This window comes from Pleurodeles waltl, chromosome 7, assembly GCF_031143425.1.
Source record: "Pleurodeles waltl isolate 20211129_DDA chromosome 7, aPleWal1.hap1.20221129, whole genome shotgun sequence".
In the NCBI taxonomy this organism is placed as follows: Eukaryota; Metazoa; Chordata; class Amphibia; order Caudata; family Salamandridae; genus Pleurodeles; species Pleurodeles waltl.
This window is the reverse complement of record NC_090446.1, coordinates 7,048,195-7,063,319: the sequence shown is the minus strand read 5'-3', so window position 1 is coordinate 7,063,319 and position 15,125 is coordinate 7,048,195. Positions and strand designations below refer to the sequence as shown.

Below are 15,125 nucleotides of genomic sequence, written 5' to 3'. Positions count from 1 at the left end.
GTACTGGTGGTTACTGACTTTTGGCTGTGCCCTGAGTACTGCTTACCAGTCCTAGGGCCAGTGGTCTGTGTAAAATGGATATGCAAATTAAGCTAATTATAATTGGCTAAGTTAACCTACCTATAAGTTCCTAGTATATGGTAGGGCATGTAGGTTTATGGACCACAGCATAGGTGGTGCACCCATAGGTGCACTGCTGAGGTGCCCAGTGTCATTTTAAAGGCAGGCCTGCCTTGCTGGCTGCTTTTAAATTAAATTTAAATTTTAAATTAAAGTTCTTTGCAAATTCGACTTTGGAATTAAAAGTAGTTCCAAAGTCTTAAACTGCCTTGTTTTTACATATAAGTCACCCCTAAGGTGTGCCCTATGTGCCCCTAGGGCTGGGTGCCATGTAACTATAAGCAGGGACCTTATAAAAATAGTTTTATAAGCCGTGGTGAGGTAAAAACAGCCAAATTCGTTTTTCCCTCATTGTAGTGAATGGCCTCCATAGGCTAGAATGGGGAGACTTTTTTTTTATTTTTAAAGTCCCCTTAAATGATGGATACCAAGAGTTTGGTATCAAATTAATTGTTTTTGCTGCTGTGCTCCGATTGGCCAGCCTTTAGCTGCCTGGCCAGGCTGCCTTGATGAGGTGTGAAGTGGCCTGGCTCCACACAAAGAGATGTGCCTGGGGGAGGAGATCTCCCCTCAGCAGATGGTGAGGCAGGAAGGGGGAGGGCTGCCAAACATGTCTTCACAGGCAGAGTGGGACATTTGGAGCAACCCGCAACACCCCCACATCCTGCAACCCCAGACAACTAGGTGCCCCCTTGATTAGATTAGGAGAGGGCAGGGGAGGGGTGTGTTTATGATTTTTAGCCACACCAGTGGGTGGGCTCAGCCAGATGTAACCTCCAAAAATCAGATTCAGCCATGATGGATTTTTGGAGAATGTGGCCTCCTGGGATTGATTTTTGCCACACTTCCAGGAAGTGGTCATCACAGGGGGAAGGACCCTGCACCTGATTGGAGAACCGGGACCCCCCTGCTTTTCACCCAGGAGCAAGGATAAAACTGGCAGACCTGCACCCACACCTCAGTTCCCTATCAGATTTCAACAAGGAAGAACTACAGGAGAAGGAGGACTGCCCTGCTGTACCCCTGGCCTGCACCTGGACACTGCACTCTGGAGGAGTGCACCAGCTGCACACTTGGGCTTCACCACAAGAAGGACTTTGCCTGGCTTCAACTGGTTCAAGGAGGGACTCCCTGTTTGCTACAGGTGAAAAATTGCTAACCAGAGTCCCCTGCACCAAATCCTGAAGAAATCAACCAGCTGACCACTGCTCAGTGGCCAAAAAGGAGTTTGCGCCAGGTGCATTCTGGGAGTTGTAGTCTGCACCCCCAAGCACCATCTCAGAACTTCTGGACCCTTGGGGTGAGCTGTGGACCTCAAAAGAACCTTAAAAGGACATCTGGGAGAAGCCCCAGAAGATTGGAGAACTTTTGAAAAAAAGCTCCCTAGAGGGACCGGCCGCCGCGGCAACTCTGGCCGGCTTGCCTCAACCGCGACCCGGCCTGATTTTCTGGTTCGTCTCAGTAAAGAAAATCTACGAAAAAGAGACTTTGTCGAAGGTAAAAAGTTGACCGGCACCTCCCAGCCAGCGTATCCGAGGAGGGCTCCAGGGACGTCGGATCAAGATCCAGGTTTACCCCGGTCAAAAGGTTTTCACCTCGAAAAAACGACTACGTCCGAAGGTAAAAATCTCCACCGAGGATTCCCGCAACACGTATCCGGAGAAGGGCTCCAGGAGGTCGGATTGAACTGGCAGGTTCGTCCCGCTGAAGAAAATCTTTGAAAAAGAGACTAAGTGTGAAGGTAAACTTTTAACCGAGGCCTCCCGTGGCCTGTAGCCAAGCAGGGCTCCATCACGGTCGGCCTTAAACTTTGACTTTGCCCCGGTCGAGGTGCAACCAGATGACCCGATTGGCGCTTTTTGTTTCTAGGCACGAAAAAACAATAATTCTTTAAAAATTCAAATCTCCGGTTCCCCTTATTCGATTTTATTCGTTTTCGTGTCATTTCAAAGATAAAAATATAATCTATTTTTATAAATTGGTTTTGGATTGTTAAACTGTTTCCTGTGTTTTATTTAATTACTGTTTTGTGGCTTAAACTTAACGGGGACAAGACAGTGATTATGTGCTTTGGGCGCAACAACTCCCCTTGGGACAATAGGTGGTGGCCCCCGGCGTGTGGGGGTTGCCCGTCACCTGTGCCCGCCGCTAAAAACTTAGGCATCATTTTTGATGACACCCTCTCCTTTAAGTTACAGATTAATCATATAGTCAAGGTCTGTTTTTGGATATTAAAAACACTTAAGAAAATTTAACATCTCTTAGAGGATGATTTAAGGCGGCCGGTGGTGCTGGCGTTAGTTACCTCTAGACTGGACTATTGTAATTCATTGCTGCTCAATGCAAACAAATCATCTCTAGACAAAGGACAGTCAATTCAGAACAAGGCAGCACGCTTAACCTTGAATCTCCCTCAGTCTACACCAGCCAGCAGATGTGTGTCATCCCTACACTGGTTACCGATTAAGAAGAGAATTATTTTTGAAACACTCTGTCTTACTCACAAAGCCTTACAGTCGGAGGGTTGTGACTATTTGAAGTCTACTCTGCAACTTTATCAACCGTCGAGATATCTAAGATCTTCTTCCAAATTTATGATCAAGGTGCCTCGTTGCAACAAGGCCAGATGGGGAGACCGGGCTTTTACGGTGGAAGCGGCTAGGCTCTGGAATGCCCTGCCCCTCTCGCTCCGTCAAATGTCGATTCATTTTTCTTTTAGGAAAAGCCTTAAAACCTGGCTTTTTGCAAATTAGACTCTCTTGGGGTAGCTTGTGCTCTTTCCCTGTGTCTCTGGTTTGATTAGCGCTTTGATGCTATTGCCGGAATGCGCTCTACAAATAAACCAATACAATACAATATTTGAATGCTTTACACTCGGTCTCCTAAGTTAAGCCTTGTCGCCAAACTACCAAGGGTTGAGCTGGGTTTCATTTACTGAGACCTAACTGGACCTAAGTGGAGGTTAGTGCCCTATTGCTAAGTGTAGGTACCTACCTGCCTTTACCAATAACCCATTTTCCACAAATCTCGCATTGCAGATTTTAGGGGCACAGCCCAAGAGAGATGGGTTTACAGACTAGTTTTTGATCAGCCCAGTGGCTTTGAGGAACAGGGTTTTTGAATTGCAGAGTTGTGAAGAGCACCTGAAATCTTACACTTTTTGGACACATAATGGGAATGTTCAGCATATTACAATGTACCCACCAAGCTCCAAATTAAAATTGTTCAGATTTTCAAACATTGTGCGCTGGGTTTGCGTAACAAAAGTGATGCAAACTGCACAAAACATTAAATTAGATGTAATTTCCAGCGTAAAGCTTGTTTTAGCTGGATAGATGCCCGAAAGACCTGCAAAGCGCGGTTTTGCTTTACTCTGCATAAAGGAGGCGTTACATGCGTGGTACATGCGTTCCTTTGCAAGCACTCATGTTTTTATGTTGCAAAACTATCTACTTACAACAGCAGACAGGGTTTTGCCCCAAAAATAACACCACTTTGAAGCAGGCGCTATAAAGGAGAAAGTGTGAAAGGATTTAATGTTAGTGTGAGCGTGGTATTTAATACTCGAAGAGTATTGTTCCAGTACAAAACCTATGCAGACTCGCGAGTAAAGGTGCACGCACGGCGCTCGGCCGCCTGATTGTGCAACAACACTAGAGAGAGGGCAGGACAGCGGTACATCTCTGCAGATATGGTACTCTCGCGCTCTCCTCTTAGGTGCTGCACTGAGTGACATCAGTTTGCCAAATTAAAGGGCAATCTGCTTTCCGCAGGGAGCCAGCCAGGTGTGTGCAGTACCAGGGAACGTGATCGAACTGACGAGTCACCAAAATCAAACTTTCTGCTGCAGACAGAGAAGCTTTAAGTGGGGCAAGATTAGGAACACTGTAGAGAATGATATTTCTGTAAAGCTGGGAAAGTAGCTATGCTCGAAGCTCATCTTTAAGGTTTCACTCCCTAAGGAAATAAAGTAACCTCCCCAAAAAAGTCTTGCTGATGATTTGCGCAGCTGGCTACGACATTGACATGTTTCAGGAGATTGAGTTTGAAATCAAGCTTAAATCTCCAATCATTTAGCACTTTTACTTATTAGTGGGGTGCAATATACAATACTGGTGCAATCAAGGCATCGGTTCTACCCCTATGTACCAATATCCAGACGAATCGCCACAGTTAGGTGTGAAGAACAGGAATTCACTTTTATTTGGGTTAAAACTGAAACAATGAGCAAACATTTGAAATATACTGCATCAAAAGTCTTGGCAACCAAAGTGACATGAGCCGGTGAAGAAACACACATTGAGATGTAGGTGGGTATTGTCAGCATATTGGTGACATGAGATGCTGGTCCCTGGTGATTTCACCCAAGGGTTCAAGATGAATGTACTACTCAGTATACTTTATTTGGAGCGGGTGGTACATGCAGACACATAGTTATTAGTGCAGTGCCGGAATGTTTCAATGCTTACTGTCATGGAACTGGCCCTTACTACCAAGGCCTCTTTAATGAGATTTCATATCAATGCTCAGATTTAATCCATGGTGCTCTGGTTGTGGTTACAAACCTACGTTCATAGTTTTTCTACATGAAAACACAGAAGGGCATAAACTGTATGTGTTGATATGCCTAGAATATGAAGCCATTTTTATTTATTTACTTTTGAAAGACAGAGAAGCATCATAGTCTGCTGTGAGGCTTTAACTCTCATGTGTCATGGGCCCCTTCAAAAATCCACTACGTTAGTAAATGTCATATTAAACTTGACGTGATTTGTCATGAGTGCTGTACTGTGACAAGAGACCACGTCAGTTTTGCTCACTGTTCTGTCCTACGTACAGTTACATACTTTTTTCCAAGTCTACAACGTTTATACTCACAGGCATGAATCATATTAATAATGGAATATTTAAGAAAAATAAAATGTTGCTTTCCACCTTAAAATGTCTTATGTTTCATACCATTATTCATGTACTTTGTTGTGATTTCAACTATTTTGATTCATAAACGTTTGTTGTATTGTAAGTTTAGTTTGATGCATAAACTGATTTTGTTACTTATTTTGCCAGTAAACAATTATAGCCTCGAAAGAGGACAGATTATGGCAAATCACATAAGTTTGAAGCTATTAGTTGAAAGGATGCCATAACCAAGTATGCGGTCTCGCTCCTTCCAGACGCTTTCAAGCATGGTTGCCCGTGTATGAGACACAAAGTGTCTCCAGCTGCCTATAATACGTAATGTCCAGGAATGCTGTAATCTGGAAAGTTTTCCCCCAAGAATTTGGACACTACTGATAACCTCCGAATTTCCATTAGTCAGATGTGGTGAGTTCCACTGTAAAGGAAGCAGAAAGGTTTTTCCCTTCTGAACAATGAGGATTCTCTTTTGAAATACAAGACTGATGTAAGGGACACAATTCTATGTCAGGAAGGGAGACTTTGGATTACGCTTCTCTTTCTTTACTAAGATATAAACAGCAGCCAATCAACAAACGTTTAAACACAAAAGTACTTTTCACAAGATCCCCAGTAGTCGATACTGCTAGCCAATCATATGTCGGCTCCCTGTATACATGTCCCTGAAATCGCAGTCCTTTCTCTTTTTCTTTTTTACTGCTTGCCGCCAGAGATAAGTAGATCCTCATATGTTTAATATTGTGGTCCATTTATATGTAATACGATTGTTGCGATGCTATTTCAGTATCCTTTCTATGGTATTCCAATGAATACCCTAGCTTTCGGAGCAGCCATGGAGCGGGGATTTTAATAACCAGCATGATGCAGTGCGATTCCTGACGTGCCGCGCGCGCACGCACGAGTCTGATCTGTTTTGTGTACATGATCGACTCGCTCTACGCGCTTGCCGATGTAAATTCATTGACTCATTGGCATTTTCTTCATTAACGCCACACGGGTGCATAAACATTAAGGGCTTGGCCTTTCCTAACAAAGTGCACGGTGGCCAGAGCGGGCGCCCGATACGCGACCACTGGGTATAGAGGGCAACTAGCCAGCGTGTAAATCATTTTCAATTCTATTAAAGACACGGAGGCAAGGATTACCCCAACCATAAGGTGACTCTGGTTTGTATTTCTGTTATTCTAGATAATGATGTACATACATAATGCTATTATGATATTGTTTCACATACCGGTCCATTTGATTTACTGAATTAGGATGGGCATTATTCACATATTTTCCTTTGTCCTTAGGTTCAGATGACAAGGGTACATGAATAATCATGAGGGATCCAGGAAGAATGGTTTGGTGTCCACTTCTGAAGCCCAGTTGGCCGGTGGCGGTTCAGAGTTCTTTGTGACAGATCTTCATTTGGATTCCACTTTCTGTGGAGTGAGGCTGATACGAACTCAATTGTTCGCAAAGAAAGAGGAAGGACTGTGATTTCAGGGACATATATACATGGAGAAGATATATGATCGGATAGCAGTATGGACTAATGGGGATCTTGGGAAAAGTAGTTTTGTGTTTAAATGTTTTTGGATTGGCTGCTGTTTATATCTCATTAAGGAAAGAGAAGCATAATCCTCGCCTCAGTGCCCTTAAAAGAACTGAAAATTATTTACGCGCTAGCTAGACAAATTTTTATTGTCACATACAATGTTACGTTTCCCAGCTGTTGTGAGGGAAAGTTTCAATTCCATTAAGGACATGGAAGGGAGGCGGATGATTAACTTTCTTCCGTAACTTGGCAGCTATTAAACCATCATGACCTTACAACTCAGGAAACAGTTCCCATGAATCTAAGTACAGAGCTCTCCAGTTCACCAGTCACATCAGCCGGCGCCACACACGAACCTCCCCAAGGAACCGCACTTCCTCTTTCTTCATGCGAGAGCCTCAACAATAACAGTTTCTCATTGGTGAATTTACTTCTGTTCATCTCCTAGAAACATAAGTACACAATTACCACGGAGAACCAGGCATGATACAACAAAGCAGTAGCTGCGTAAAATATAATAGAAAACCATGTAATAACCTTTGATACATACAATGTCACAACATGGAGATTATCACAGTTCAATAAATGTTAGAAAATCGGTAAGATACACTCCTAACAAAATGCTTGTACTGGTACCGGGTAGGGCAAACATCTGTGGTAGCTTCTTAGGTGGAATAATCCTTCTTCAGTTTCCTTAACAGAGCAGAGCTTTCCTGCATGATAGCTAGGACATGCTACACTCTAGATCTGGACCAGAGGCTCGGATTATGCTTATTGAAGGCTTAATGATTAGCGATGATGCCGCCTCAATGATTGGTGTAAAGTAAAACATTTTAAATGTGGATTCTGACGACCAGTCGGGCACCCATAAGATATCCTCCAATTGTCCCTGTATCAGAAAGGCGTTAGAAGCCATGACACCTCCTACTAAGTGGGCCCCAAACACTGAGCTGTAAGTGCCCGCTTCAACATTACACATCTAACCCAGCAATTGTGGAAGAAGACGCTGCTTAAAGTGTTTTAAATGAGATCAGCATCTCTATCACCTGCAGGTCTAATATCTTTTTATGCTCGGATGCAACAAGGCACACACCGTTTTGGATGGTCTTGGAAGGCTGGGCAATAAACCATCTTCATATGGCTTTTGGTGGTTTGAGATACTGTGAAGGTGTTCTGAGTGTAAAACTTCTGGAAGGGATATCCAGACATCTGACACACGCTTACATAAAACTAAGCGCAGATGCACTGCAAGCTTATCTGTTAGATCTTTCCTTGGAAAAATGCATCGTCTTGCCAGGACTCCAAGAGGTGGAGAAACACATTAGTATCCTAGAGTTCTGAATACTTATTTTTACACTCAGGTTCAGACAACCTAATCCCTCTCAGGAAGCAACAAACGTGGGGTTACTCCCCTGCAGGAATCCCATTGAGAGATTTGTGCCCCGCAGTGATCGCTGACCTGACTGTATTGACTACCAGCTGGTTACAATTCTAACAGGAAATTCAACATATGCACTATACCCGCCCCACGGGATCCAAATCCCACCCCACACACCAACTGGACCACAGGTGCCCAGGTGAGACATATAGTGGCGTCCGCCCACACCTTTCTGATGAGATTAAAGCCTGTTCCGATAGGCCCTGGATGTCCCAAGATTCTTCTGTACTCTGCCCAGCCGTCAGTGTGAGTGAGCTGATGATCACCAGTGGGTGTATGTTACTATTCGCATCCATCAGAATGTTTGGATTCTGGGGAAGTAGGACTGGAGAATCCATTGAAAGTTCCAGAGGAAAAGGAAACTACATTGAGATCTCCAAACCCCGGTGGTACTAGAATCAATGATGCCAACTGTCTCCTTCCTTGTGCCATCAACCTGGCTATCACTATGGGGTAGAAGCATATCTTTAAAGCTGACTGCGATCCTGGGAGAAAGCATCGGTTGGCAACACCAGAGGGTCGGACTCCAACTGAGGAATAAGGGCAATTGGTGATTCAGACGTGACACAAAGAGGTCTACATGACAGGGGCCCCACTTGCTCTTGATCATCTGGAATATGGCTGGGTCCAGTTTCCAAGCACTGCAATCCTTCAAGTTTAGTTTGGCCAGTATGTATTCTGCAGTAACTGAGATCCTGTGGTCCAGGTAAATGTGCCAAAAGTCACCATCAAGGTTTACAAAGACTTTGGAACATGTGCAGCTGAGGTGCTTGATGTACTGCACCATTGATAGACTGTCCATCTTTACGAGGATGGAAAATGACACTCTGTCTCTTGTGAGTGACGGATCCTGAAAGCAGTTCAAAGCAGTTGTGTGCAACCCATGGTCCTACTCTGACCAGAGGCCTCTGGTGGTTATGTCCTCGCAACGGGCCACCCAGCCCGACTAGCATCCATTGGATTCGATCACCACGTCCAGACCGGAGCTGAAGATGACTTTGTCATTCCACATCACAATGTGGTCCAACCACCACGGGAGCTCTGATCTGGCTTCTTCCGATAACCGGACCCTCGTTGCATAGGAGAGACCTTTTCAGAAATGAGCTGCCTTCAAACACTGGAGGGGTCAATAATGTACAGGACTGGGAAATATTGCCTGAATAGAAGTTGCTAGGAGCAATACTATCCTGGCCAGACGTCTGAGAGAAAAGTGCTTTGTTCAGGGTGCGTTGCAGCTCCTTCCTGATCAGAATCATCTTTTTGTGGGGAGGTTTGAGTATCTAATGAACACAGCCTCTGAGAAAACCTAAAAAGCACATTGATTGTGAGGGAGTGCACTGTCTGTTTACTGATAATGAACTCAAGGTCCTGTAGTAATGTGTGTGCAATCTGCAAATGTTTCTTTACGGTAGAAAGAGTCATGGTTTAACAGGAGAATGTCGTCCAGGTAGATTATCAATCTCATTCCCCTAGATCTTAAAACTTGAATACCGGTTTCAAGACCTTGGGGAAGAACCAAGGAGTGGAAGAGAGGCCGAAAGGGAATGCTACAAATTCATACAGCTGGCCTGCCTGAACTTACGATTCAGTGGAAAACCTTGAATTATAAAAAAAGGCATCTTTGAGGTGAATTATTGCCATCCATTCACCCGGAAGTAGTATGTCCTGTAGGAGATAGAGGTTCTCCATCTTGAAGTGTTGGTGAACTACCCACTTGTTGAACTCCTTCAAATTTATCACTAGAGAAAGGCCCTTGTCTTTCTTTTCGACCAAGAAAATATTGCAGAGAAACCCCTGGTGGTGTAAAGTTGACGGAACAACAGCTTCTTTATGTAGCAGGGAATCGACCTCTAGAGAGATTAAGCAGCTTTCTACTTCTTAGAAACTCAGGGGCCTCAGTCTGCCTCTGTAGTGGAGTTCTGTAAAACTTCATCTGGAGACCTGATAGTGTTTGTAACACTCAGGCATTCCCCATGATTTTCCTCCATTTAAGGAGAAATAGCCCCAACTTTTGGATGGGAAGAATGAGTATTCCTTAGCTAAAGTTCTGCCGGACACGCTGAAGACACCACAGAGGGTTCCTCGGCTCCGGTGTCTGCAATCTCTGCCTCTGGTCATGAAGAAGCCTCCAAAATGCGTCTAGTCTTGAAATTGGTATTGCCGGTTTCCCTGTAACTTGTATCTTGGCAGCTTTTCCATGAACAATGGATCCATTTGTTGATGTTTGTAATGTATTTGGCAGTGAATGCGGAATTTAAAGAGGGAGTACTAATCTACTTGCAGCTAAGGGAGCCAGGAAGGTGCATGCATGTCCACTCACACAATGTGATTGGATATGGAGATGAGCAAGATGGGAGTGCAAGTGTCTCCATGATGTTGGCAGCATCTAGTGGCACCAGTATGTAGCCACACTCTGCAAGCTCGCCAGTGAAACAGCCCATCTGCGAGGATTGTTAATTGTACTCCAGCAGCACAGTAGGTCCGCGCTGTAGCGTAGAGGAGCCTGAGGGCAACAGAGTACCTTCTGGGTCTCGCTCGTTGAGGGCACCTGTGTTGAAGGGCCTGACATGAGGAAAACTCAAAGAGTCTGCTGGCGAATCAGAACAGAAATACTAAATTATGGAACAAACCCACAGCAATAAAACAGAATAACATGTCAACAACCTCACATCAGTTACACACAAGAACATCAACAAGGAAAAACACTTATCTGGATGCGGAGCAGTGAAGAAAGAGGAAGTGCGGTTCCTTGGGGATGTTCTTGAGTGGTGGCCGGCTGATGTGATTGGTGAATTGGAAAGTTCTGTACTTGAACTCATGGGAACTGTGGTTCTGCATTTTAAGGTTATGATGGTTGAATGGCTGCTGAGATAGAATAAAGGAAGAAAGTGAAGCATAATCTGAGTCTCCGATCTTGACATACAATTCTTACTATTGGGTTATTGCCTTAGAGTTATGTGACAGTTTCCATATATACGTGCAGCAACACAAACTTGATTCTTGAAGATAATGCTCACCATTGTAAGGAATACAAGAATAATTTAATGGTAAACTGGTTCTTAACCTGTGGTCAGAGGGCCTGTGAGGCCTATTAAGATGGTTCGCAACTTTTTTTTTTTTTACAAAATTAATTAACTTTAAAATTAATAAATTAAAAAAGTATATACAAAGCAAATTTGAAAAATGTAAACCCCTTTCTATATACTATTGTGAATTAAACAAAATATTTCACTATTCTAGCATTTGTTCAGAGTATACTTGTTTTTTTATTTTTGTGTATTGTTTTGTGGTGCAAATTATATAAATTGCTTCCAATAATGACTCAGTGGAGGTTCGGATTCCAATTAAGATTTAGTAGGGGTCCACAGAAGACACAAGACAAGAGGTTCAGAACTGCTGTTCTAGCTCACTGTACTTCACACCTTTGGTTTGCTTTCCATATGTTGTCTCTCATGGGAAGTCAGACATCTTTTCTGATTAAACCCTTTCCCACATTCGGCACACTTGTAACGTTTATCTACCGAATGTATCCCCTCATGTTTTTTAAGATCTCCCTGATGACTAAAGCTTTTTTCACATACAATACACATGTAAGGTTTTTCACCAGTGTGCGTCCTTTCATGTAGAGTAAGAATGAATTTACGGCTAAAGCTTTTGTCACATTCAGTGCAGTGGAAAGGTTTCTCCCCTGTATGCGTTCTTTCATGACTGGTAAGATGGTGCTTACGACGGAAATATTTGCCACATTCGGTGCAGTGATAAGGCTTTTGTCCATTATGACAACGCATGTGGACATTAAGATTTCCTATTATACCAAAGTTTTTCCCACATTCAGCGCACTGATAAGGTCTCTCACCAGTATGTGTTCGCTCATGCTGGGTTAGAGAAACATGATCACGGAATCTTTTGCCACATTCACTGCACTGGCATGGTTTCTCGCCTGTATGAATTTTTACATGTTGATTAAGATAACGCTTGTCAAAAAAGCTTTTCCCGCATTTTGCACAGTGATGTATTTTTTCTCTTCCTGTGTGTATACTTTTGTGCCTATGTAGATCCCCCTGTTGACTGTAACTTTTCCCACATTCACTGCACCGAAAGGGTTTTTCACCTGTATGAATTCTCTTATGGATGCTGAGTTTAACACTAGTACTAAATTGTTTGCTACATTCTGAGCACTGATAAGGCTTCTCCCCAGTGTGCATTCTCTCATGGATAGTAAGATTTCCTTTTTTATTAAAGCTTTTCTTACATTTAGAGCACTGATAAGGTTTCTCACCTGTATGCACTCTCAAATGTACAGTGAGATTAGACTTACACCCAAATCCTTTCCCGCACTCAGTGCAAATATGAAGCTTCTCACCCACGTGCGTTCTTCTGCGGACAGCATTCTGTGTCCCGTATTTATTGGCCAGATATGGTTTTACACCTGTGTGTTTTCTTTCATGTCTCCGTAGGTCAGTTTTATCATAAAACCGTTCATCGCATTCAGTGCAATAAAAAGGTTTCTCTCCAGTGTGGATTCTCTCGTGTCTAATAAGACAAACCTTTGCATGGAACCTTTTCCCACATTCAGTGCACTGATATGGCTTCTCTCCTGTGTGTCGTCTTATGTGAACAGTAAGCGCTCCCCTCTGACAGAACCTTTTCCCACACTCAATGCACTGATGAGGTTTTTCCCCTGTGTGTGTTTTCTCATGTTCAGTCAGGCTACTTTTAACACTGAAACTAATGCTGCATTCGGAGCACTGGTAGGGTTTCTCACCGGAGTGTATTCTCTTATGGACAGAAAGCTGTCCCTGCTGGCAGAATCCTTTCCCACATTCAGAGCACTGATATGGCTTATAACCTGTATGTGTTCTCTCATGGTAGATCAAGTGGGTTTTGTAATTGAATTTTTTCCCACATTCAGCGCACTGAAAGGGCTGGTTTCCTGTATGTATTCTTTTGTGGACAATAAGTTGGTGTTTTAACCTAAACTTTTTCCCACATTCTGAGCACTGGAAGGGCTTGTTACCTGTATGTATTCTCTCATGGACAATAAGTTGGTCCTTTACTCTGAACTTTTTGTCACATTCAGAGCACTGGAAGGGCTTGTTACCTGTATGTATTCTCTCATGGACATTAAGTTGGTGCTTTAACCTGAACTTTTTGTCACATTCAGAGCACTGGAAAGGCTTGTTACCTGTATGTATTCTTTTGTGGATGATAAGTTGGTGTTTAAACCTGAACCCTTTGTCACATTCAGAGCACTGATATGCTTTGTCACTGGGAGGCATCTCTTGTGTGTAGTAAGTTCTGTAAACTGTGGGTATTAGACTATCGCTTATGAATGGTAAGCTCTGTCAACAGAGAATAGTAAGCTCTGGCATCCTAGGAAAGTACACAATCTCCGTTGCTGTGGCTACGTGGCTCTGAAACCAGAGACAAGAAAGCTCTGTCAGCGGTATGTAGTAAGCTGTCATCTTTGGATTACAGGTTCTATCAGCTGTGTAGAGTAAGATCACTTGGATGTGGACAGTGAGTTCTGCCAAGTGCAGATAGTAAGCTCCGTTGGCTGTCGCTACTGCACTTGACTGAGGGAGGGTTCCTGCATTAAGTGCACTGACATAATTTCACACTCAAATGCTTCTTCCACATTTAGAAAGAACTGCCGATTGAGATATTTTACAAATTAGCACACCCCTACCGTATTGTTCAGTAGAATTTCTAATACGCAATGGAAGGGAAAGATATAGGTCAAAAGAGTACAGAATTAGTGAGATTTGTCTTGCCTCTGGAAGCTGGTTATCTGAGATGACCACTCAATTGATGGATGACTCCAACCATGTTCGCAATCTGTTAATTTCTCGTCCCTTAGTTCCTCAGTAGTTTCCAGCCACATATAGCGTCCAGTGCGGTTTCTGGTGCACCTTCACATGCTTTCCATTACATTTTTAGCAGTGTCGGCCCGTCAGGTGATTTAACACAGGCGTCACTGTCTCAGTTCTGCTCAAGTTTCAGTTACCTGTTCGATTAAAATAGTTTGTCCATTAGCTTTCTGGATGTATGATAAAACACAAATAACATTATCTTGTGCACTGTAAAGACACTGTAGGCACCTGTTGGGAATTATAGTTTGAGTTACTTTCCTGATAGGAACACAGGGGTAGTGGGGCTCTAACAGTCTGTGGGGGAAAATAACTTGGGTCAGATGAACAAAGCCTTTTTGCGGTTGCAGAGGGTCAGATTCATAGAAACATGCTGTTTACCACTGTAAGAAGAGCTTTTCTTACATTCAAACCTGAACTGTGATTCCGTAACACATTGCCAAATCACAAATTAGGTTTGTGAGCAAAAGCCGATTTGGCATTTGGAAGGGGCCTGTTTAGGGAGTCCCTTCTATATACTGAATGGAACTGGTATGTATCAATGTTCTGCAATCAAATTCTGGTTGCAAAATATTATTCTTTTACCACCTTCTCAAAGGAGGTGGTAAGCCATTCACAAATGGGAAGGAGCCCCTTTCCCTTTCTGAATGTTGACAAAAACATTTTTTAAGAGTAGGCCGTGGTCCCATACTTACACACTTGTAGATCCTTACACGTGCAGTTTTCCTTTAAGGAAATGGGCTACTTTTTTTAAAAAAATGCTACGCTTAAAAGCAAAAACAGAAATGGTGGTCTACTGACCTCAGCAGGCCACCATCCATATGATGGCTGCTATTCCTAAGGGGTCACAATTTGCTACCTACCTCATTAATATTTACGAGGTAGGTCAAATTGTGGCCCACTAAGAATCAGTGATTTGTGAACTGACCTATTAGTACACAGATCGGTTCAGAAATGACTACAGTGGTCGCGAAAATAGGGGTCACAAAATTGCAACAAATATTTTGTGATCAGTTCTTAATACATTTGGCCGTTGACGAAATTAACAGTTAATGAGTGCTCTCCTTGTGTGTTACGCTCAGGTTATTTGGCAGCTTAAAATCAGATTGCAGAACTGCTGATCACAAAATGGTTGCCCAAGTGCTTAGACACAAAAATCAAAGATACAGCGACATCATAAAAAATACTACTTCAAAAATTGTTAGAATTGGCATCCTTGGCCTGGTCTCCCCTAAAT

The 15,125-nt window shown here is 43.2% G+C and overlaps 1 protein-coding gene across 2 annotated transcripts in view; it reads right to left on the bottom strand.

Annotated features, from left to right (window-relative positions):
* Nucleotides 1-4,300: 4,300 nt before the first annotated feature.
* Nucleotides 4,301-15,125, bottom strand: part of LOC138303513 (zinc finger protein 268-like) — a 39,189-nt gene continuing 28,364 nt past the window's right edge. For both annotated transcript variants that reach the window (XM_069242697.1, XM_069242698.1), the window contains exon 4: nt 4,301-14,025. In XM_069242697.1, coding sequence (XP_069098798.1) covers nt 11,435-13,297 — 1,863 coding nt within the window. In that variant the 5' untranslated portion in view covers nt 13,298-14,025 and the 3' untranslated portion in view covers nt 4,301-11,434. The remainder of the gene's footprint in view (nt 14,026-15,125) is intronic.